Consider the following 23,736-nt stretch of genomic DNA (forward strand, 5'->3'; position numbering starts at 1 on the left):
TTCATTCGTCACTTCTGCCTCAGGTCACGTGAGATTCTTGGCAATAGATTCACAGAAGCTCTGAAGCAAAATTCTCTTGAATGCCTGAAATGCATGGAATGCTTAAATGCCTCGGATAAATGCAACTGCCACAAAAACATACCTTAAAAAAATGTGTCCATCATACAGGTTGAGGCATTTGTTTTGGATGACACGAAGTGTTTCTCCACAGTCACTATACTGGGGACGACGTGCAAAAATAGAAGCATGTGTTGGAATCTCTCCTTACTCAAAGTGAGCCAAAATAAATAAAAATATCCCGCTAATTCATTTGTTCGCGCAAATATTTTTTTTTTATTTTTTTGCGGGTAGACTTTGTTTTTGCCCTTATATTTTTATTATTTTTTATGTCTTTAGAAACAATTCTGAAATATTCGCATATTTTGGATTGACGTCCGAAATTATCGAAATCTGTCTGGATTAAAATCAAATGTGTCCCGTAACGTAATTATTGCCAGAAATATATTTTTTTGTGTAAATTTATTTTATGACATACGTATCCTATCCTGGCACTTAAGAAAACAACCTTTTCAAGTTCAATGTTTTAGATAAATTCTTCCCAACTATCATAATCTTTCGATATTTAAATTTGTCCAGAACGCCGCCGTGTCTCTATAACTTTTACCACCTAACTGACACTTTCCTGGTGCACAAACGTCTAGTATAAACGACTATAGCGGGAGGCTAGGCCGAGACTAGATTTGTTGACTGTATGGAATGCCCTATACAGGAACCGCTTCGCAGGACAATATTGAAACAGTTCTTCTAGGTTCTGTTACCTTTCCAGGTTTTCCTATTCCTTTGATTCAGCACTGTATTTCTTTCTTATATGTATATATATATATTCACAAGATATTTGCCCTTATAGGAGATGGTGGGCCAAGGCCGAAAAACATTTGATCTACAGATACGTTTCGAGCCTACCAGGCCCGAAACGTAACTGCAGATCACTTTTCTGGCGAAATTGGACGACAATCTCCTATAAGGGCAAATATTTTGTGAACATATTTCTCTCGAGTGCCTTCTTGTTATCCCCCAGGTGCTGTTCCTATATATATATATACATATATATATATATATATATATATATATATATATATATATATATATATATATATATATATATATATGCCTTTCCTTCGAAGGGGGCATTTGTGGCGTGGGAAGCACAATCGTCGGTACGCGGAATTGCGCGCTGCTGGGGCTGGGACACGAGACTCGGGTAGCGCGTGCTGATGTACATCTCGATCAGGAAACAGCCGGAATTTGTCTTCTTCTTGAAGCGACCAAAAACACTTTCACAATATATGTATATTCCTAGATTGCGGAAATATTGGAGGTGTAGTAAATAAAAAATACACTGGCCCAATTTTTTTAATGTTATCAAGCGAGCGTCACCGCTGGGAAGGCCAGCGCTGTGCCGCGGAGTAATGCAGCGTCACGGGAGAGATTAGGCGTGTGCGCACAACGCTCTTTTTTTTTGCGAGCGTCGTTTGCTAGGCTATTCCGTTGACCGAACACAGCCCCTGTTCATCTGCTAGCATAGCTAACAGGGCCAGCCTTTAAGCAAAGATCTGAACAACGCTCGCTTTTATTTTCTCTTTGTTTCGACACTGCTCAGGCGTTGCATAAACCACGCGTCATCTCGAGTTTGATTTTTTTTTTTGTAACTTCATGTTGTCGTTTACTTTGGAGAACACCTACAAAAAAAAAATATACGGTGACGCGACAAACAGAATGAAACGATGCATGAAAACATATACCGCAATCAATCCTACGAGCCATCAATCCAATCCAGTGCTTTAACCCTGCCACGTGACATCGTGCTTTCACGTGCAGTTTTGCCCAACAGGAAGGCCACGTGACACACTTTTAGCGACGGACTGGCCAAGATGGCTCGTAGTGTCGGCTGCGGTACAACACGAAGTAAAACGGAGTATGGACAGCGTTTCGGCTTGGAGTTTTGTATTATCAACTGCGTTGTTGATGTCGTCATCTAGCCTATGTAGCCGGGTAGTCACACGGTCACACGTTTCTTTGACCGGCGGGCGCGCGCACATTTTTCTGCCTCCTCGAGTGCCTTTAGAAACAGGGGAACTTGTCGATGGGCGGCATGACGCAAAGGGATATAGCAAAAACAGTCGCGGTTACACAGGCTAACGTCAACAGGATTATGAACGCATTCTAAGAGGAGGGGCGTATCGGCGATGCACTTCGACATTGCAAGCGCCCTGCCCTCCTTTGGTACCAAGCAGGGGCTGTGCGCTCCCACGAGAAAGGGCTTTGTGCGCACGCGCTTAATCTCTCCCGTATCGCCGCACGCCTCCGCAGCACGGCGCTGGCCGTCCCGGCGGTCGACGCTCGCTTGATATTATTAAAAAATTGGGCCACTTTACATAGAAATGCAAAAAAAAAAAAAAATTAAAATCTGCGAAAATTTGAGTCACCCCAAAAAAAAAACTATAATATTGATGACACAGTCATAAATAAAACAGAGGAAGATTTAAGAATCAGTAAAATACATCATATGATGCGTACATGCCGACTAAAAGATATTCTCTCGGTTCGACCTTACGGGAAACAATAACTATAACAATTACAGTGAGACTGGAAGGGAACCATGTATTTTGTAAGATCGCATAGTCCCGCAAAGAAATGAATATGTTAGGACTTCTTCATGGCGCTAGCTTCATTTACAATTATTAAAAATGTTCGGCGGCTTGAGACACAGATCTATAATATTCAATAATATGTGAAAGTGTTGTTTTTTTACGTCTGGTTTGGACATGTTTTTTTTTTTTATTATTATAAAATAAGTGCACTCTGAACAGACGCAACAAAAGAACAACATTTAGCGCAATATTTAGGTTGTGAGACGTCTTTTGAGTAAGGATCAATTCCGGAATAGTCTTCTATATTCGCACTTTGCTCCGAAACAAAAAGAAAAAAAAAGAGAAACGAATAGAAGCGCAAGACAATACTCACGATGGTTTGCAGGTCCTATATTTTTATTATTTTTTTTTATTGTAGAAAGTGTTTTTATCACTTACTGGGTTATACAGCTACTTCAAGATACTATTTTAAAATTAGTTCAGTGTTCCTTTAAACAGATACTAAAATTACAAAAAAAAAAAAATTTTTTTTAAGAGACTTCGATAATACAGGCGTATATGACAGAATAGGCTTCCCAAGGAAAATTATCGGTATATTTACATTGAGTGACTAAACTCGAGCCCGAGCCGTGCTATTTCTGCGTTTACTTTCTGTCGAAGTGGCAAAAGAGAAGGAAGTTACGGGATCAGTCTGAAGATTTAAATATTGTGCTAATTTATGTTTTTTTAGAACGTTTGGTTGTCTTGTTTGTGCTCCATACGTTTGTATCCGGGCACCTAAAAACAATTTAAGGGTGTTCAGCGTCCCTCTAAGTGGTCATGAATTACACTGAAACACTTTCGATGCCTTGTGTAAGAAACGAGAAAGAATGTCCTTACATTAGGCGTTGCGCTGATTAACATGTTTCTTTAAGTTAGAATACCAGACAGGGCCCACTCTAAAATAGATTAACTTTCCTTTTCAAGAAGCTAGCTTGCCTTCTGTGGTGCCACGTTTTAAAGTTCATTTGACTTATCTTAGTTTCTTTTCCTTTTTCGGGGTGGCGGGGGGGGGGGGGGGGGGGGGGGGCTATGCCGAATCGCTAAATATTTGAACATGTGAATATAATTTACTATTTGCTCTTGAATGTTATGGCGAAACATTGAAGTTTAATTCTCATTACAAGACCACACAAATCCGGACACTGTGTAGTTAACCTCCAAGAGCAACACTTCCTTCATTTAAGAGGGGGCTAATATATTTATTATGCATCTGGTGATCAGCCACTTACGGAACGATTGCTGTTGTGGTTGAGATCAAATTTTCGGGTCAACCTGAAGAACTGTTCTGGATCGTATGCATTTGGAAACATTTAACATAAGATGTTCAAAGACAAAGCCTCTCGGAATGCTGCAGCTAACCATTGCTCCCGATCTCCTGTCAGCAAATTAGAGACTTTTGAGAAAGTTGCAGTGTTCAGTAACATGTTTTTCGAACGAAACGCTCTTCACTTAGTGGAGCTAGGTTAATTATAGGGAGAGTGTTAGCTCGGAGCACGTGGACGAATAGCTCGCGCTGCTCAACCAATCCGCCGAAAAACTCAGCAAGAGGACGAGACGAGAGGGAGCGGTGATGTCAGAGCGCTCAGCTCGGGATTAAATGATTAGCTTGTAGAACACAAGCTAGATGTCTTTGTATCCACTGCACCCCTCGGACGCGTGAGAACGCGGAACGCTGGCGCCGCCCGGCGTTTGGCTTTTGCATTCGAACGCCTTCGACGCCTGCAGTCAGCCTTTGTATTATGAAGAACTAAATCGAAGATACGTTGTCGCCGTAATTCCTCTAATAATAGTTTCAGTTTATCCGAACAATATAGAGCTCTAAGACGACAGTCAAATCCTGGGTGAGAGAAAAAGAATGAATCCCAACGGTAATGACTGGAGGAGTAAAATGTACAGCATGTTCTGACCCGTCTTGAGTGTTACGGGCTCTGCTGACGACCGCAGTAATTAAAATTTTGCGTACTCACATCTCGCTAACTTTAGAGGATATCTTTCTCTGGCTAAATTTAGCGGGCGAATTCTTATAGGTGTAAAGTTATACATTAATTTCGTTTTCTTACTAACATTAGTAGACGAGCGCTTCCCCGCTAAATTAAGCAAGACCGGAATCTGCTTAATCCAGCGTGTAACGTTCCGTTGTTGCATGTCTGCCCTGCACTTTTCTTTGCGCCATTTCGTCAATGCAACCCATTCCCAGAAGATATTCTGCGCAATACTTATTCAGTCTAAAAGATATAAACATTTACTTTCCACGCAGTACGTGTGGGAGCCAATCGCTGTAAAAAAAAGGAGGGACCTCGGCCAATGACGAGGCTGGAAATATGTCTAGACCAAAAAAGGAAAGCGTCTGCTCTCTGCACTCTAAAAAAAGTCTGTGCGCCTACCCTCACGCACAACACTCGGGGAGCCAATCACCGCGACTTGCAGAGGCAGCTCAGCAAATGACGATGCCGAAACATAAGTTTAGACCAAAAAACGCAGTTTGAGTTGTGACATTAAGCAATGCGAGCGTGACGTTTTGCATTGCTTAACATCACAACTAAAACTGCATTTTTTGGTCTAAGCATATGTTTCATATGTTTTCGGCATCGTCATTCACTGAGCTGCCACCGTAAGTTGTGGGTGATTGGCTGTCCAAGTGTTGTGCGTGAAAGTAGGCGCAAAGACATTTTTTAGAGTGTTGCACCGAGTGTGGCGTTTCCCGGGGCTCAATGCTACAGCGCACACAGTTTGTTTAGGTCTGAACAAATCTTAAAAGTCGTGACTGGTCGACCTGTTTCCGTAGTTTGCAGCAATTGGTTCTCCCAAGTGCATCGTGGGGATGTCGAGGCTCCAGATTTTGTTTGTGAGCAGCCTTATTCTCGGTGTTTTCCGTTCGCGACGTGACGGAATCGTCGTCCTTCTCAACCGCAGAACCAGACTGAGGTCAACGTCTACATCCCGGCCGGCGTGTGGTATGACGTGGACCGAGGGACTGCCTACTCAGCGACGTCCGGGCGTTATCAGGCATTCCCTGCGCCCTTCAACGTTGTGAACACCCTGATCCGAGGTGGATCCATCGTTCCCGGTCATAAGCCGGCTCTTACAACAACCGAAAGGTGAGATGTCTAGAAATCATGGCGGCCACCTCCTTCCGCACTACTAATGAGACAAAGGAGCAAGCTTACCTTGATGTTTAAAACACGGAACTGTTGTTAGGGATATATTAGCAAATTTTAAAGTCGAAGAAAAATTGGTCTGTGCATCGGTGTACTGAGCTGTACAATATTCCTTAGAACTACGTCTGGGTGGCGCAAGAAATAAGACGGGGACAAGATAAGAGAGGCCGTGCCCTGTACACTTCTCTCATATGTGGTTCGTGGCGGCTGGAGATAGGTCCACTTACCCGTTCCTTATGACGATGGCGGGTGCGCAAGAAGTGAATCCTTGTGACTCAGAGTCACGTAGAAGCAATTTTACATCGCCCCGCGTATATCATTCCGAGTCGCATATGCGGAATTACGTGCGAAGTAATTAGACGGAGGAAACCTAGGCTCGCTGTTGGGCCGTTTAAGAGACACGACACGAAGTTGTTTTCGGGAAAGAGCACACAGGATTGAAAAGAGCCGGCGGCGTTTCCGTAACGGACGCGACAGCATGTTCACTGAGTCATTAGTGTACCGTGGTGCAAGGAGTGCATGGTAAAGCATGAGAGCTCCCATTTTCTTTGTTTACTTTGTTCCGTATTCAAAATAACTTCAAGTGTTACGTGCGTGCCCGTCTTTTCTGTGACCAAGATTTTGTGACATTGCGTGACCAAGTTTTTGTGACATCGACGTTCTTAGCTTTGTACCCTCTAGCAAATTATTTTGACATGCGTGACGTCACGTCTCTGAAAAGTTTTTATGACATCAACTTCCAAACTTTGTACCCCCGACCAAATTTCTTTTGACGTGCGTGACGTCACTGCGGTGACCAAGTTTTTTTTTACATTCTGTGACCACGTTCTCGGTAGATTCATATCCCAATTTCGCACCCGTTCTAAGTGCCGGGAAAGACGCAGTTCTACGCCAAACCGCTCAGGAGAGGACGTCTCAATTGAGAGGTCTTTTCCTGTGCCTTATTCATTCACTTTAAACTTTTTTTTTTCCCTTCATAGAGTTCAGGGTTTTAAACATCAAGAGGAACTACCACCAACTCGCCTGCGCACTTGCTATGTTTCCATTAGGTATGCTTGCGCTGCACGGGCTCGTAAAACTAGTTCGAAAATTGCAGCTCTCTGTACTGCTTACAGCGTTAAAAGGAGAGGTATGATTATCGTACGGGTCATAGCGGTCCCAAGATTTTTGCTCATAAAGTGGTATTAACACGGGTGATGTTTTTTTGAGGAGGGAGTGAGCGGGACGTCAGTTGTCGGTGGAATCAGCGGAACACCCTCCCCGACCTCAGCTTTACACACGCGGCGGGGACCGTAGTAGGATTTCAATGTTACTAGACGCATTAGCGGTCGCACCCTCGACAACAGGGCTCGGTGCGCGCTGACGAGAGTATAAAAATGAATCCGCATATAAAACCGTGATACACGATTATGGCAACCACGCTGTTAAATGCTGAAAACGAGGAACTGCTTCCTGCTAAAAAAAATGTTTCTTAAATGGGTGGATGCAACACAAAGAACGTGGAATCCAAAAAAATATGTATATATATAAGGGGCACCTTGAGGAAGGCATCGGTGCCTCGAACGACATGCACACGAGCGCAAGCCGCCGCAATCAGGCGATCGCAATGACACCGCCGGTATCCCGCTGAGCAAAATCTGTAAAGTTGCCAAACAGGCGAACAAGCTAAGTCCAATTGTGAAGAGATTCATGCCAAGGTGGGGATCGTTGTGTGCAGCCCGAGTGGTAGTCTCCTGTATACTGAAAATGCCTGCCCAATTGACGGTTGCCAGCTATCACAACAAGTGTGCCCTTCTTTTCCGTACAAGACAGAAAACGTGAACGACATTAATGACGTGAATGACGTGATGAAGCCTCTCTTGTGCGTTTCTGCATTCTTCGTCCTGTTTTTGGCATGGCGCTGTAGCTGCTGGTCGAACCTAGTTAATTAGTTAGTTTTTCGTTTTACCACAGATTTTTCGGCGTTTTAGGCAAACTTTCGAAAGAAGGACTCGGTGCTGTCATTTTACAAGACCCCAAACAACAACACCAGAGATCTCACACGTGACAGTAGCTTTTTTGATAAAAGACTGCGCACCAAATTCTATCTCCCGCTACTTAAAGGCGAGCAGTTGGCACCTTTTTGCGGCGTACATTAGAAATACCGGTCTTGAAAAGCTTTCCTTAATTTTTGTTTGAGTTAAGCCTCAGCATTTTGCTGAGGTTTCACCCAAAGCCCAACTTGGTGTGATTCTCGCTATTTTCGAAACTGGATTTGCCCATGTCGTCCAGCAGCACCGAAAGAGTCCACGGACTCTTTCGGTGCTTCTTGACTGGCTGACCCGACCAGACACCTAACGCGCACCTCGAGGTTGTGACGAGCGCCTGAAGACAGGCACTGTACGTCATCACAATCGTGAGCTGAGGTACAGCTAACACCTTCCACAGTGCTTAGGAATTTTTGTTGTGGTTGTAACCCCGGAGGACCCTTGCCGTTGCAACTCCTCTTTACATTACTGTCTTCGCCTGTTTCTTGGCCTAGGCATTTCAAAGTTGTAAGTGTTCGCTGTTTTGACATTCTTTATTTAAGGTTACCTCCTCGTACACACAAACATATATATTACCTTTTCGAAGCTACATTTGTTGCTGCTTACCCGCTATCAAATATGCGTTCGGAAAGTGTTGGAATCACGGGCGCTGCAAGAGTAGCGGTGTGCTGCGGGCCAGCGAACAAGCATTGTATTTATTGTGACATCCTTGGCGGCGATTATGTGTAGCAAGTGCAACAGCGCCAGAGCATGGGGAAACCAGAAATCGCTCAGATGTGTTCAGTATATAGGAGGCTATGCACGAGCAAAAGCTCCCCCATTCTACTGAAATATCTACGCCCACTCAGCTTCGCTCAAAGGAGAAACGTTAGTACCACATAATGCGCATTTCAGAAAACAAACGAAGAATGCTCTCCGTGTGAATTCCCCTTAAAGCGTAACATAATGAGTATTGTTACATAACCCTGTCGATTAGACTCAAAGGAGAATATGTGAACTTGCCTTAACGGAATAGACTTTACCTGTACCTTGGCAATCACACCAACGTAGCGTCTTAGTGAAACCCCACATTTCAATTAACAAGTTTTGCTTCTATTTTTCTTATGTCAGTCGACAGAACCCTTTTGTTTTGCTGGTTGCACCTGACCGCAAGGGCACTGCACGAGGACACCTGTTCTGGGACGATGGAGATTCAATCAGTACGTATTGCAACAGCAAATGTTTGCCGGTTGTTGTTTTGCTTGTTTATTCTTGCGATTGTATTTTTGTCGCATCTCTCGATAAGGCAAATATTAATCATATGTTTTTACAGCGGAGCTGTTGAGGGCGAGGTCCCCCAGGATTGTGTCCGCGAGCAAAGTAATGATGACATTGAAATCCGGACAGCTAGCGCCATCTATGAACCACGGTGGCAAAAAGACAACTGGTTGCCACCGTCGCTCATAGATGACGGCACCCTTTCTTCGGGATGTAGAGTGCCTTAATACACACGCGCGCTTTTGCTTGAGTGGTGACATCTGAGCCATTTTTTTTTGTCCCAATCGTTTTTTTATGCAATTTAAAGTTCGCGCAATCCGGTGTCACGCAGCTCGAGCGCCTAGTTTTGGCTAATGTAAAGACGCCATTTTACCGCTCAAGTCACGTATCCAGTGCGCCGGAGCGTCACGCGCTGGCACATTCAGGGTAACAATGGATGTCTTCACCCTGAGCAAGACAGACATGTAGGCACCCTACTCGGAGAAAGAAGAGCGGAAGGAGCGGCGATGTGCGCAGCAGCGCATGGTTCCGCAGCCGCCGGGAAGCCACTATTGACAAAAGTTCCACTGCATCCAGCGCTTCAGATTCCCTCGCCTGAAACGCCACCGCCGAGAACAGAAGCTACTACTTCGCTGCTCCTCCTCCCTCACCAGAGTGCAAAGGCCGAAAGTTTTTTTTAGTTGGACTAAATTTACTTCGGAATCCTTCGGCTTTGCTTCGGAATTCACAATGCAGCCTTAAGCTTCAGCGAGATGAACTCACTATTGTTAGCATGGTATACTGGGAATCAGTTATTTAGATACCAAAACTTCCAAGGAACTTGTTGAATCATTAACTTGCCACCTCTTTGAGTAACATATAGTATAAACTGACTTTTTTAAGGTTTTAGTTTGCATCTGAAAGGAATGGGCTACAACAAGGCCAGCACATGGGAGAATATACAGAATGTTTAATTTTGAATCTAAACAAATTGAAAATAAAACAGCGTATCCGAAAGTTAGACGACTGCCGTCTTTACCAAGCATTCATAAGGCTCGGCGAACAATCAATAAAAAATAATAGCTATAGTAATTTGACTGATTAGGTCTTAGGGGGCATGTAGCAATAGCAGTATTGACAGCAATTACTGTTCGAGCCCAGAAGATTGTAATAATGTGTAGAGATGTAATGGTTTTTAAGATGTTAATTCATAAATATTCATGTGTGTTAGCCTGACTTCAAATTGCGGTAAAAAAAGGGCGTCGCAAGTCATGCCCACAATGACGATCAGAAGAGTGACGTAATCGTTCCAGTCATAACATCACTTGTGCCGTCTGTGTACCAATCAAGGACAGGCTGCCGAGATAGCGATAAGGTGGCTGAAAGGACTACGCCACTATTCTAAGCGTTATTGTAAGCTGGGCTAGGCGCAATTTTTAAGTTGGGATAAAAAAAAGCCAAAACTGAATAATTGATATCAGGAAAACCATGGCATTTTTGCTAATTCTTTGAATGGGTTTGAGTTCTAATAGTAAATGCTGTCAGTACTAATTTTACGTGAAGATTCCTGAAACTAAATTTTAAAAAAGTAAAATACGGTATTTAGTCAATTAGCCTTTTAACCATGACGGCAATTCCCTTATCTAACATCCGCCAAGCCTGATAAATGCATGATAAAAACGGCACACGTCGAAATCTCATATTCTATTTCTTAATCTCTTCGAATTATAAGCAGACACCCTGTGTAATCAAACTAAATAAATAGGTTCGAAGTGTACTTATCGCTACTGTTTTTGGTCGTGCAAGCATTCTCCTACGCCATGCTTTAATTTGGTTCTTGCAGTTCAAAACAATTATTTTAGTGTGTTTTGTAACTGCGTCATCTTTATTTGTCGCAGTGCGATAAATCAAAATATTTGATATGTAAATAAGTTACCAAAATTATTGATTACATGGGAAAAATTCATTGCGGGTTTTCACGTTTACGTCCTATTATTGTTTCTTACTCCTGCGACGATCATATTCCAACATTCTTGTACAAATACGAGTGCGGGACTCGAGTAAGCAGAAACACAATTCAACCCGTAAATAGTGACCCTACGCCTTCCCAGCATATAAAAATGAATGCTTAAAATGGAACGAAATTATTCTCAATTGTCGTGACCTAAATTTATTCCAAAAATATTACTTACTTTTTCTCTGCTTGCGCTCTCAAATAATGACTGATATAAACAATTTTTAAGAATGACCAATAATGAGACGTGACATCTTTTCAGCCATGTGTAAACCGCCATCTTTAATACGTGTTATAAACAAACAGTTCTATAACAAAAATACTTTAGTTCGTGCAGGTTAATGCCGAGTACAGGGTTGGAAAGTAACGATATAAACAGACAACACTGTTTTTAATGCTGACGGGTTTCCAGTATCGCGAAACGAACGCTTATTACTCCTACTGCTTGCTACTTTTGGCAAAGTCTTTATGTAGTGTAGGTTAGTCTTTTCTGTTTGAACCAGAAGATAATATTTTCTTCTAACTTGAATGTGCAGAGTCACCTAACCACTTTGGAACGATTCTTGAAAGCATGCCTCATTGTAGCTGTTGTCCATGCTATAAAGGCGTATTTATAGGATATTTGCTAAGATCAGTACAGGCTAAGATGACTCATAACTGTTTTATGCCATTTCAGATACCATAGAAGACGATAAATACAACATTTATGAGTTCTTACTAGTAAAGGTAAGTCTGTACTTTGTGTCAATTTGGATTTTGAAATCATTCGTTTTTCATTCTTTCTGAAACACGTCTCAGTTTTTTGTGTGATATATCTGAGCCCACAGAGCTGCTTTGATCAGGTCATATTCACAATAAGAAAAGTTGAGATACATTCCATATACTTCGCATCTATTACAATTGTTTCTTCCAAACATTGGTGAACTTCGCAGCTATGCCCGAAGTTAAGAAATTACCATACTTTACATTGATAATTATTTTCCACACTAAACAAATTAAGATGACGAATACCTGTATCCCTCATATCACATTCCTCTGCTACGAAAGTTGTAGGCTTAGGAGAGAGCCTCATTAAAAAGGAAAAAAATATACATGTACATGTATATGTCCATGTATATATGTACATGTATATACACATAAATCCAGAATATACATCCTTGATTTGATACTTTTCCTTAGATTGAGGCGGTTTATTTTGGTCAGTTTTAGTGTTCGATATACGACCGAACGCAAGCGCTGTACATTCGCGTTAGCGTTGCGTGTGCAGCACTGCGCGTGTGCGGAGCTCAACCTGCGGTCTTCAATTGGCGTATGGCGACGACGTGTATGAGCAAATAGAGAGTGCGAACTTCGTGATGAAACTGTTTGTATGCTGCGTTTCAGCTTAACTCTAAGCGGGGCCAAAAGCTATTTGCATGAGATACAAACGCACAGACTATAACGAGATGTCTCGATTCATTATTCACGCTTGATTGGATTGGCTAGAGATAAAGTTTTTTGATACTTATTTTACAAGTAACGACAACACTACCAATACAAATGACAAAGCACATTCCGCTAAAACAAATAGCGGCATTTAGTTCAAACCTCTGCTGTGCGCCGCCATTCGCTTCCTAAAACCCGCACAGTCACGCTGTCGGCGCTTCAAAGAATGTCGCTACTTGTAGCAAGCTCTTATCTAAAGATTTTAGCTAGATACAACACGCGCCTAGAAACACAGTAAAAAAATGCCGTGATCTAGCTCTTTCTGGGGAGCTTAAATTCACTCGTAGCGTTGGTGGCATTCGTACGTAAACTGAAATGAACTACACTGAACGGTACTGTCGGCACTAAAACAACGTAAGCCCAACAGATCGATGGCGGTAGCGAATAAATTGCCAGACTTGGTGCTACGTTGTCGCGGACACACAAAAAATTCAGAGTTCACAGGTCGTTACTGCTTGTCAATCTCGGTGGCGCTTCCGCGGACAACTATCGTATCCCAAGAATTTTTTTCTTCTACATCGCCAATGTTATCGATGGTCACTGAAACTTAATAGTCTTAAAATACGTCTGATGACGGTAAAGCGATGAATAAAAGAGACGATATCGCTCCTGTCAACGAGCAAGCAACATGTGCACAGTCATGAGTGGCCGGCGGAAGCCTGAGGCAGAGCAGTGGAATTGTGAAAGCGAGCTTGGTTTCTGTTTGTTGACTTCCCAGATGTTACAAGGATAGCACACGCCAGGCAGTTTTAGCCCCGTTGTGTTGGCGTGACTACAGCATTAGGTGTCACCCCCTCGCCGGCTCGTCAATTGCTCCTTTGGGTTAATATTTTAGTGAAAACTGTACGAGGTACTCAAACTGTCCGACGACTTCGCTCAAACATAGAGTTGCACAGGCGAGAAGGAAACGACGAACTTATTTTACCCTTCCGAACCGCGGAGGCTATAGTTTTGCAGTTTGCCTTAAATGGTATGCTCCCTCTCTATTGTTACTTCTTCAAATGTTATGGTTACCACTACACATATATTCAGAGTGTAACTCAAATCTGTACAATCATACTTAGCCAAGCAAGGCAGTTCAACGGGATGAAACTTTGGCCTTGTGTGGGTTCAGGGACCCGAAAGCCCCCAAAACAGTGTAGCCAAAACTGATATTCTTTCTACAGAGTTTGGAATTTTAACCCTAATCTACCAAATATATTGTAGAGTACAATAGGCTTCAATGCCTGGTAAGCTTGCTGGCAACTGACGTCTTTGTTTTTCAGTTCCAAAGCAAATGCCAGAACTAGGTTTCCCTTCCTATTTTTTTTTTGTGAACTTGCTTCATTATAGCCTAAATCGCCAAAAGGGTGTCAGAGAGGCGCAACTGTCCGGTTCGATTACTTTCTGGAATCTTTGAGGCTATATCCCGGATCAAAAGCAAAAATTATACTTCGTCGCTTGTTGTTCGCTTGTCATGTGACTTCGTTTGCTGATGTTCTTCTTTTTAACAATAATCGTAAGAGACCACAAAGCAGTCCAACTTCGCGTTCCTCTGGCTAGTTAGGACCAAATAAATGTACTTCGACACTAACTAACGCCTTTGAGGAAAAACCGCGAGTTCAAGGATTGTTAAACACGGGCCAATTTAGACCTTAGTCTCGTGTGCTATCTTGCTTAACTCTTTTAAACACCCAAAACCATGATACTGAGGGCGCGAACTGCATTACGACGCGTTTTAAAAACACGGTATTAAAGCCTCCGACGTAGTGAATCGAGTCGAAGTCATGGATTTTGCACCTAACGCAGCCAACGTGCGCAAAACTTGCGAAGTTTTTTTTTTTGCGCGTGCAATTTTTAAATCCGGAGGGAAAAAATTTATACTTAATATTTACGCTGAAAAATCATTACTTCGTTTCAAATAAGAATGTGTGGTCTGGACGCAAATAGTAATTGCCATCAATACTGCAATTCCTACATGACCAATAAAACTTATAATTTAAATGTTAATTAACACATTTTAGTTAATTAGTCAGCTTAGCATAACGATTGTCCACTCATCTAAAGTCCGCCGATCCTAATAACTACATGGTGAAGACGGTAATCCTGTAACTCTGAGCACAGTTTTGTTTAAAATAGTTTCGAATTAAAAGGAAACACCTTGTATATCTTTTTTCACCAGAGGGCAAGATTTGTGAAATTGTTGACTGGTGGCCATATTGCTAATTAATGGAACAAATTTGTTTGCCCGGGTTAATTAACATTTATAATTATTAAATGGAAGATTGCAACGTGCACTTTAAATGTCCGATCTTGCACAGCTGACATAGTTATGTAATGCATACACCACATATATTGTGCGAAGACATATGGATATAATCAATATTAAGTAAGCTAATTGGTTAAGCATTTTGAATATAAAATGCGAGGACAGCAAGAAAGCAAAGACGGTCCTTGTCAATGTTTTTGCTTATTATGTTCAATAATACATTTGGAAATGCTGCTGCTAAATGAGCGAGAACACTTGATGCGGCAGATGAGGGGCTAAACGTCTAACCAGATGGGTTATTTTGAGCTATTATCTCGAAGAATTAATTTTTTTTGCTTGGGTGTCGTTTACATCAGAAAGCAATCCCTGGAAATTTCAACGCCGTGCCGAGACGTATTCAAAAGACATCGGTAGCGCATGCTCCAGTCAAGAGATTGAGAAAACCAAATTTCAGATCATTGAAATCCCTGCCACAATACATGCACTTCAGAAATAAAAACTTCACTAAAAATATACCTTAACGTTAGCACCTTGGAGGTGACCACCTGACCTGTGCTGAGACAGTACCCCAACGCCGAATTTCTCCATTTGTGTTATTTCATTTTCGAGTTTCTACAGTGATATAATTTGTATGCTTACGTAGTACATTTTCTATTTTTATTTACATTTATTGTAAATTACATGGATGTTATCTGAAAAATTACTTTAAGAATGCATGATACTTATTTTTCAGGACCTTCTTATTATCAGCCGGACGAAACGAGGATATGCGGATAATGTGACTCTGGGAAGAGTGAGGGTCTTCGGTGTTTCTACTGGGCCAACAACTGTTTCTCTTGAAGGCAGAAGCGTGAAGTTCGACTACAATGAAACAACTGAGGTATTTAACTTTCATTGAACAATACACAGTTTAAAATGTGCTACACGTAACGTTGATTGCATTGATTACGTACAGGAAACGTGTGTCTTATACAAACGACCCTGATTGCTTGCTTAACGGTTGAAATTTATTTTACTTTCCACAAGATACGGTGGCTTTATGTTGTTGTGAATCGCCTTTTAAACTCTTTTATGATGAGCAACATTACCGGTTTACCAATATCAAAATTTAAACTAGGGAAGCACACAATGTTTAGAGGATGATTGATATTTACTTCAAGGAAAGTGCACTTTAACCAGATCAATCAATGTCCTCTATGTTGATTTTAGTTACCATACTGATGTTTGTTTACCTTTGCAAGGACGTGGAACTGCATCACATAACGCTTAAAGAGCAAATCGATAGTTGCTATAGACGGCAGCATTCAGTACAAGTTTGGGAAATTAAGGCATATTTGTAATGTCTAAGTATGCACTTGCACGCTGTGCAAGTGCACCACCTTCTCATAGAGCATTCCATCGTGTAGACTAACAATGGGTTGTGCGTTCGGAAATTATCACAAATAAATTTCAGTAGAGTTGCCTATAAAGAAATTTACGGCTTCTATGATAGTGTAAACGGGGCATCCAGTTCCAGTATATTTTGATTTTTGAAGTATGAACAACTGGATAACATCGTGTGTTTATTGGATTACATTTTTGGTAGGTATCCGTGATTGAAAAACGAATGCAACTGAATCTTGCAGCTTCGTGAGCAAAACATGGTGGTGGAGAATTTAAACGAGCACACAATGCCCCTCATCCCCCATAACGAACGAAAACAAGACAAATACTTAAACATTACAAACAAATAAACAAGAATAAATAGCGAACCCGCCCGTGGATACCGGCTGCAGGTTTTGTATCACGCTGTGGCTAGGGTTACGTCCGGACGGAGCACTGAAACGTGTATACCTAACCCTCCCCCCCGCCCTCCTCTCTCCCCCCCGGGAACCTAGGGAAGCCGGAGATTTGGACGTAACTTGGGTTACATCGGACGTAACGTTAGATACTTTGTTTGTATTAAAGGACCTTTCCAACCAAATATAGAGGTTGCTAATTCCACATAAAAAAAACAAGAAAACCTTGGCGGGTTTTAGGACTTTCTCATGGATACCCCCACTACACCTTAAGATGTGATTTGAAGATTAAAGTATATGCAATTCCTATAGAATATTTCGTAATGTGACTCAATCGATAAACGAGCTGTAACGTAACCGGATCAGGATGCAGGGTTCTTAAAACGCTCATTCTTCCGCTTTCTTCGCAATGTATGTATCGGTTCCTATTGCGTCAGTCCGGCATTTGTAGGGACGGGGCTTCTGAGAGCGGCTCGACATTAGTAAGAAGGGAAACCGCAATGGGCGTGACGTCACGATTAGTGGCTGTCGTATTCTGTTACCTGATAGGTTTTGTGGAGTGACGGAACGAAAAGGTGTTTCACAGTTTCAGCGCCCCAAATGAATTTCATGACAAAATCTTAGGGATTTCGTTTGATAATTTGAAAGCATAATGGAAGGTATGCAAAAATTTTCAAGGCGTGAAGACCTGCAATGCCTTCTTTTAGGTTGGGGAGGCACTTTATGCGCCCAGAATATTACAAATTAGGTAGCCGAACGCATACTTCTGGAAAAGCTATTAGTGCGGTTAACAGTACGCACTATCATTCGCACTCGTTTGTAATTTTTATCAAGGTACCCCCCCCCCCCCCCCCTTTTCTTGATGTTTTTTTTTTCTCTCTTTTTTTGGAGGGGGACACGTGTGGGAGCAGTGCAATATAACAACATGAGTTAAAATTTACAACTGAGTATGTTCCTTGGAGGCGGTGGCAAACTGAAACCAGGAGTAAAACGTACAAAGTTTTCGATACACTGTGTTTGAATTGTATTCAACAATCGTCTGCTGTACTTGTCTTGATGACAGATTGTAAAACGTACAGGAATTACAGTTTATATGTTGGCGCGTATGTTTTTAATAATGTGAAAGCAGTAACTGTTCCATGCAACGAACCGGCGTTCTCAATTTTTGAATCCGCGCCCAACGGTACCTATAATTACCCTGTTTAATGGCGCGAAGCCTGTAGTCTGTAGCTGCGGATTGATAGATACATTCCCATTTTCTCCGAGTCAGCGGTGCCTCGTGGCCCGCGCTCGGCCGCCACTCTCGTGACACGCGGCGCCGGGTATGCGACCGATTCTGCTCCACTCGGCGCCTAAAGCGGGTTTCATATGCAGCAATTCCGCGGTTGAAATCGCTGCCGCTAGCGGCGAGGCGGCACGGAGCGCGAGGTTTCATTTCACATGAGCGTTGTCTGCCGTTGCGATGGCCAATGTTGCTTGCAGCAAGAACATGCGCGCAGTCTGTTACAGTGGCTTCTAACAATAATTTTGATGCCTTAGTTTTAAGTTTTTGCTTTAATTTCACCTTAATAAAACAAAACAAAAGCGTCTAAAATACTAAATAAACCTTAATCTAACTTGTTTTGTTTTTCAAACTTGGTTTTTGCGGAGGGTGAAATCTCGAATCATCTTCGGCAGCGTCGCGGGCAGCGCCTTCCTCAGTTGGAGAGGCTTTAACTGATATGGGCCGACCGGAACCTCCTGGACCTGAGTAGTAGTGCAGTGGTTTCATACCGGTCTTGTCGGTTACTTTCCTGAGTCAGCTCTTGCCCTTCGGTCCCATTGTTCCTAAATTCTTTGAACCTGCGCGTCCCAAAGAACCTGACGCTTCGACACTTGACTGATTAACGGTTCATTGAACTGGGCACGATACATTTTGGCTTACTTGGTGGAACGATCTGTGATGGAAAAAACAGGTCAATGTCGCTCAGTTATTGACATTCTTTGTTTTTCTCGCTAGCGCTTGCTCAAGCCACTTCCGATTAGCGTCTCTTGCGCTCGATCCAGTTGGCACTGAGGCGAGAAAAGTAAAAAAAGAGCTGCGCAATTCGTTGAGAAAACGAATTCCGAGGAAGTGGACAGCTCTCCTCTAGAATCTCCTGAACAGTTCCAACGCGACTGCTGAAGCAAAGAAGCTCGACCCGCTGAAAACAAAACAAAAAAAAAAAACGGAATCCAGTCGCTTGCGTGCTTTCTCTGCTCGTCGTCTGCTTCAAGAACGTGAAAAGGCGAAAACGACGTCGTGCCATGCACCAGCTCTAAAGCGTGTTTCACATGCAGCGATTTTGGCCCTAAAGCGGCGCGATTTCTGCCGTCGCGGCGCTCGTGCCGCTCAACCGCTGGTGCTGGCCAGAGCGCCGCGGCGGCAGAAATCACGCCGCTCTAGGGCCAAAACCGCTGCATGTGAACCAGGCTTAAGGCAATATTTCTCCTTCTGTCACGTGATTTCCCGTCCCGCGGCTGAGCTGCCGCTCTGCTGCGGCGGATAATTTTTAACCTAGTGGAACCGTGCCGCCCAGCCGCTGCCGCTGGCCAGAGCGTCGCGACGGCAGAAATCGCGCTGCCCTAGGGACACAATTGCTGCATGTGAAACCCGCTTAAGAACATGGCATCGCCTGAAGCATCCATATCGTCGGCGGCCGCAAGCTCGGCAGCAGCGAAGCGTGGCCGTCCACGCCAGTACACCGCAGACGAACTCTGGGAGCGAAATAACGAAATGCATGCATCCGCATTCACAACTCATCAGAAATGTTGAGGTGTCTTCGATTTTTGAAAGCGCACCTCTTAGGTGCCCGTTTCCGGCTTGAGCGGCATCGCTGTCGCATTCGCCCTTGGCGTAAGCGCGCCCTGCATTACGGGGCGTTTCACATAATGACGTCCCACGTGACATCACGTGTGACGTCACGGGGGCTACTATCGTGAGGGTTACGAGGGTCACAACTATATTACGTGACATCACTTGTGACGTCACGAGGGTAAACGTATTCCGCTAACTTTAACGTAAAGATATCCCCGATAAATTTTGCGGGAAAGAAAGAGGGGCATACCCTCCCCTCCGTACCCTCCCCTCCTCCTCTTCAAGAGCTACGCTCTAATTCGGCGTAACAGAAAATTGTAAATTGTAAATGACTTCGATTTTGTCTGAGAAGTAGATATTTAAACATGTCTTCGTTGTTTATCAGATGTCGTTGACTTAGGACTTTACCTTGAAATTAGAGCGTCCTTTTAAAAAATAAGCCGTATCGTTTTGTAGTGTAAGTAAAAAGAATAACAGTCGACACTAGAAATAGGTATTGGCTTACGAAGTCGGAAAGACGATGTGTCTTCCCCAATATTGATTTGCGTAACTTTGATTCTTTCGCAGGTTCTTACTCTTCTGGATCTTGATCAACCAATGGATGAAGATTTTGCGGTCACATGGACGTAAATTATACAGGGAATCCTTCCGAAGCTTTCCGAGGTCGCAAAAGAATGACAGAGTGTATAATGTTATAAGCTGATAATGGCAATAAAATCGCCTCTGTTTAAAAACAACGAGGTACATGACTTTTACACTGAAACATGATTATACCAATAAAACTTTGATATAGTTTATGACGTTTGAATACATAGTGAAACTCAGAAGGCAACAGACTTAGTCACAAGTGACCAACATGCATTGGTATTGCTCCAAATTGATATGTATTAACATTGCAGGTTATTTCTCTCCAATATCTAGGCTCTTTCTCCTCTCATAAGTTAAGTCAACAAAAAAAAAGTTTTTACATTCCAGGTGTTTTTAGCTTCACACGACACACATGTGTTAGCAAACATTATTCTGATCGGCTGCTTCTCGCAAATCATTACACGAAGAAATATGTTCTGTCCCTTCAAAAGCAAAACACCCTAGAGGACAAACCAAACAATATTTGTGTGTGTGTGTGTTTCTTAGCAACAATGAGCTAAATTGTTAACTTTGAACAACTAACTCACCCTACAGCAACTGAAGGACATAATTATTCATTTTGTTAGCTGGAACAGGCTTAGTGTGAATACCAGTGCGAACTTCTTCGATAATAACCCAGCAATTACACCGTCTGGGTAACTGAAAGGTTGATTTTTTGTACGGTCATGAAAATTAGCATTATTATGAGTCACCATAGCAGCACTTTGTACGACCAGTGTCCGTATCACTATAGTGTACAAGCATTTACCAGTACCGTAGAAGTCACATACCGCATCTTAAAGGGCAACTTCGGCCAAAAATCAAAATTAAATAAATTACTGGTATCGTTGTAGTGACACAAAATACGACACCAGCCAAAATATTACGTCAAGGGGACGCCGCGTTCCCAACTAATTCCGATAATAAAACTGCGACCCGACGCGAGCCGCTGCTCCTTAGCGGGCGGCCAGCGGGTTGCCGATCGCCAAAGCAACGCTGGGCCGTGACGTCAGGTAATGTTCTTTTTTTTCTCCGGTCCGTACGGGCGCACCCGTTGCGCGGTCGAGCAGTGTAAAGTGCGCTTCTTTGAGCCGCTTCCGCCACTACTCCGGCTTGTGTTTGGCGTGTTTACCCGTTGCTTTTATCTGTAGCCCGTGTAGCTTCGGTATAGCCTTTTGTTTATTTGCTTGTGAGGACTCCCCTACTCATTTTAGCGAGAACCTCGGTGCTGCCAAGACTGCCCAGCTGTTCCTCGAAAGATGCTAAGTACTACATGTAGCGTTGTGGGCTGCTCAAACAACCCCCTGCGCAACCCGGAGGTACTTTTTCAGCAGTTTCCAACGGACCGGAAATTGGAGAAGGTACATATGGGTGAACGCTGTTCGGGACGAGTGGACTTTGGAAAGCCTTGGACGCCGACCCCCAGATCGAAGCTCTGCTCCCATCTTTTTTCGCCGGAGAGTTACGAACGCCACCTACAAGTGTTGGTTGCTTGTGGCTTGTCAGCAAAGGGCTCGAGGCTTAAACAGGATGCCGTGCCGTCGTCCGTTGCCCACCGTCCGCCCGCTGTTCTAGCACGAGCGGTCAAACACGTTATGCAGCAGTATTATTTAACACTGAGCTTGCGGTTAAACAAATCGCAAAAATTCCGATTTGTAAGTTATAACACTCCAATTTACCCAAGTTTGGCTGGTGGTAAATATAAGATTTAACAATGCCAAAAAAGAAAAAAAAAACACTTGCCTCAGTAAAAGTAACGGAGGAAGACTTTTAAAATCCTATGTATTCCAATAAAAAAAGTGTCATTGTGGGTGAGGGTGGGAATGCGGAAGGGAAAGGACGTGTTCTTCTGACCTTGCTAACATTCTCTGTTTTCCTCTATCACCCACAAAAACTTTTGCTAGCTTTGAGAAGGAAATGTCTGCTTATAGATGTTTCGTCTTTTTCTGTTTTTGAGTCCGACAAGTTTTTTTTTGTATTTTTACAAATTAGATTTACCACCTAGATGTGGTAAATTAGTGTCGTAGCTTACAAAATCGGCTTTTAAGCGCCTGAGGAAAGAAGGACGAAAAAACAGACGTGGGCAGCCAAGCACACGTGTGTTCGGGCGCCGCGGCCCGCGCCAAAGAGCCTCAAAGCTTCGTGTCTGGGACTGACCTGTACACTCTTAACGGCGTACCCTCTATGGCTACCTATAGACGAATGAAACTTTTATTTTGGAAGTTACAGGCGTCGCTCTTAAAGGTTTCATACATTTTCCGTTGCATTAGAAGTTTAAACGGCGATTTCTTTTTTTGTCTACAACCATATTTAGAAGTTACGCTGTGACTCTTGTGTTGTAACCTCTAAGATGTAACGTTGGACAATAACGGGTAACCTGTACACGATTGGCGCGATTGTTTATTTTTCTTTCCTCTCAAAAAGAGAACTTGAAAAGGGAGAGGGGGAGTGAGCTAGGGGACCACACGAGCGAGAGAGGAGGCAGAACCCAACTTTCTAGTTCAACAAATTCCGAAACTATAGAGACGTAACCTCTAGTGACCAGACTCCTTGGCGCCTTCACTGCCTTCGCCGCCGACGCTTCGGTTTTGAAGGAATTGCCGTTATGACCGCGCGCGGCTGCGCCGGATTATTTTGTTTCGGAACTCGTCGCTGCTGTTTCATCTGGATTACGCTAAGACGCCAAATCTTCACAAGGTATGCTTGACGCTTGGCTGGTGAGAATGATGTTATACTCGACGCAGAATTGAATCTGCATCACAGCTTCATGCTTCGCGTTTATTCAGGTCGCCATGGCGGCTTTGACGAAGAGAGACTTATTTGAGATCGTAAGACGACGGTGCAAAGAAGAAGGCTGCGAGTGTTCTGGCTACCTTGTAGAATCCGCCTCCCTCACTACCAGTGCCCCGCAGTTGAAATGCGGGTATTGTCAGCACACACCTTCAACGCATGGGCGCCTGGGGATTTTCGGTAGGCGGATGGTCTCCTTCCAAACGCGATTGGCAAGGCTATATTTGAAGAGTGTGTCGATCGCCATTCCCAACCGCAAGAACATACGCGCATATGTCACAGGTTTAGCCTTTTGTTTGACTAGAGCGCGAAACCTTCTGTTGGCGGTTGGTTCTGTTTGCTATGTTTCCTTCGATTGCGTAAGCTGTTATTTACCAGGGATCCATATCATATCAGCAAATGACGTTTTAGCGAATGACACTTTAGCGAATAGGAATCAATTGAGCGAATAGACGTTTTCGCAAATGACGGTTAGCGAATAGGCTATTTGTAGGTGGCGGCACGCTGTAGGGACGTTTCGTCGCGCATGTGTCATTGAGACGCACGTTAACCCATGCGAAAAACCCGTTTACGCCGCTTCGCAACAACATACAAAAGGAATTCTTGAAAAAAAAATTGAGTTGTTGATGCAACCGCTTACTCCTGTTCGTAGACGGCGTCACGTTGTAGAGACGTTTCGTCTCGCGTGTATCACTAAGCGCGTATTATCTATTGACCACTCGTCCGCGCCGCTTCATGGCGGCAGACAAGGCGGTACATAAGCTAATCCGAGCTGTCGATGATTGTAAGTAGACCGATTCGCTAATATGATGCTCACACTTCTGAAATATTTAAAATTTTTTAG

At 43.2% G+C, this 23,736-nt stretch overlaps 1 protein-coding gene across 1 annotated transcript in view; it reads left to right on the plus strand.

Moving 5' to 3' along the window:
• Nucleotides 1-20,212, plus strand: part of LOC8036006 (lysosomal alpha-glucosidase) — a 71,860-nt gene extending 51,648 nt beyond the window's left edge. Inside the window, exons 16-20 of the mRNA XM_040218201.2 lie at nt 5,607-5,791; nt 8,989-9,077; nt 11,805-11,854; nt 15,595-15,741; nt 20,043-20,212. Coding sequence (XP_040074135.1) covers nt 5,607-5,791; nt 8,989-9,077; nt 11,805-11,854; nt 15,595-15,741; nt 20,043-20,105 — 534 coding nt within the window. The 3' untranslated portion in view covers nt 20,106-20,212. The remainder of the gene's footprint in view (nt 1-5,606; nt 5,792-8,988; nt 9,078-11,804; nt 11,855-15,594; nt 15,742-20,042) is intronic.
• Nucleotides 20,213-23,736: the final 3,524 nt, after the last annotated feature.

This window comes from Ixodes scapularis, unplaced genomic scaffold (genome assembly GCF_016920785.2).
Source record: "Ixodes scapularis isolate PalLabHiFi unplaced genomic scaffold, ASM1692078v2 PGA_scaffold7__128_contigs__length_106722199, whole genome shotgun sequence".
Classification (NCBI taxonomy): domain Eukaryota; kingdom Metazoa; phylum Arthropoda; class Arachnida; order Ixodida; family Ixodidae; genus Ixodes; species Ixodes scapularis.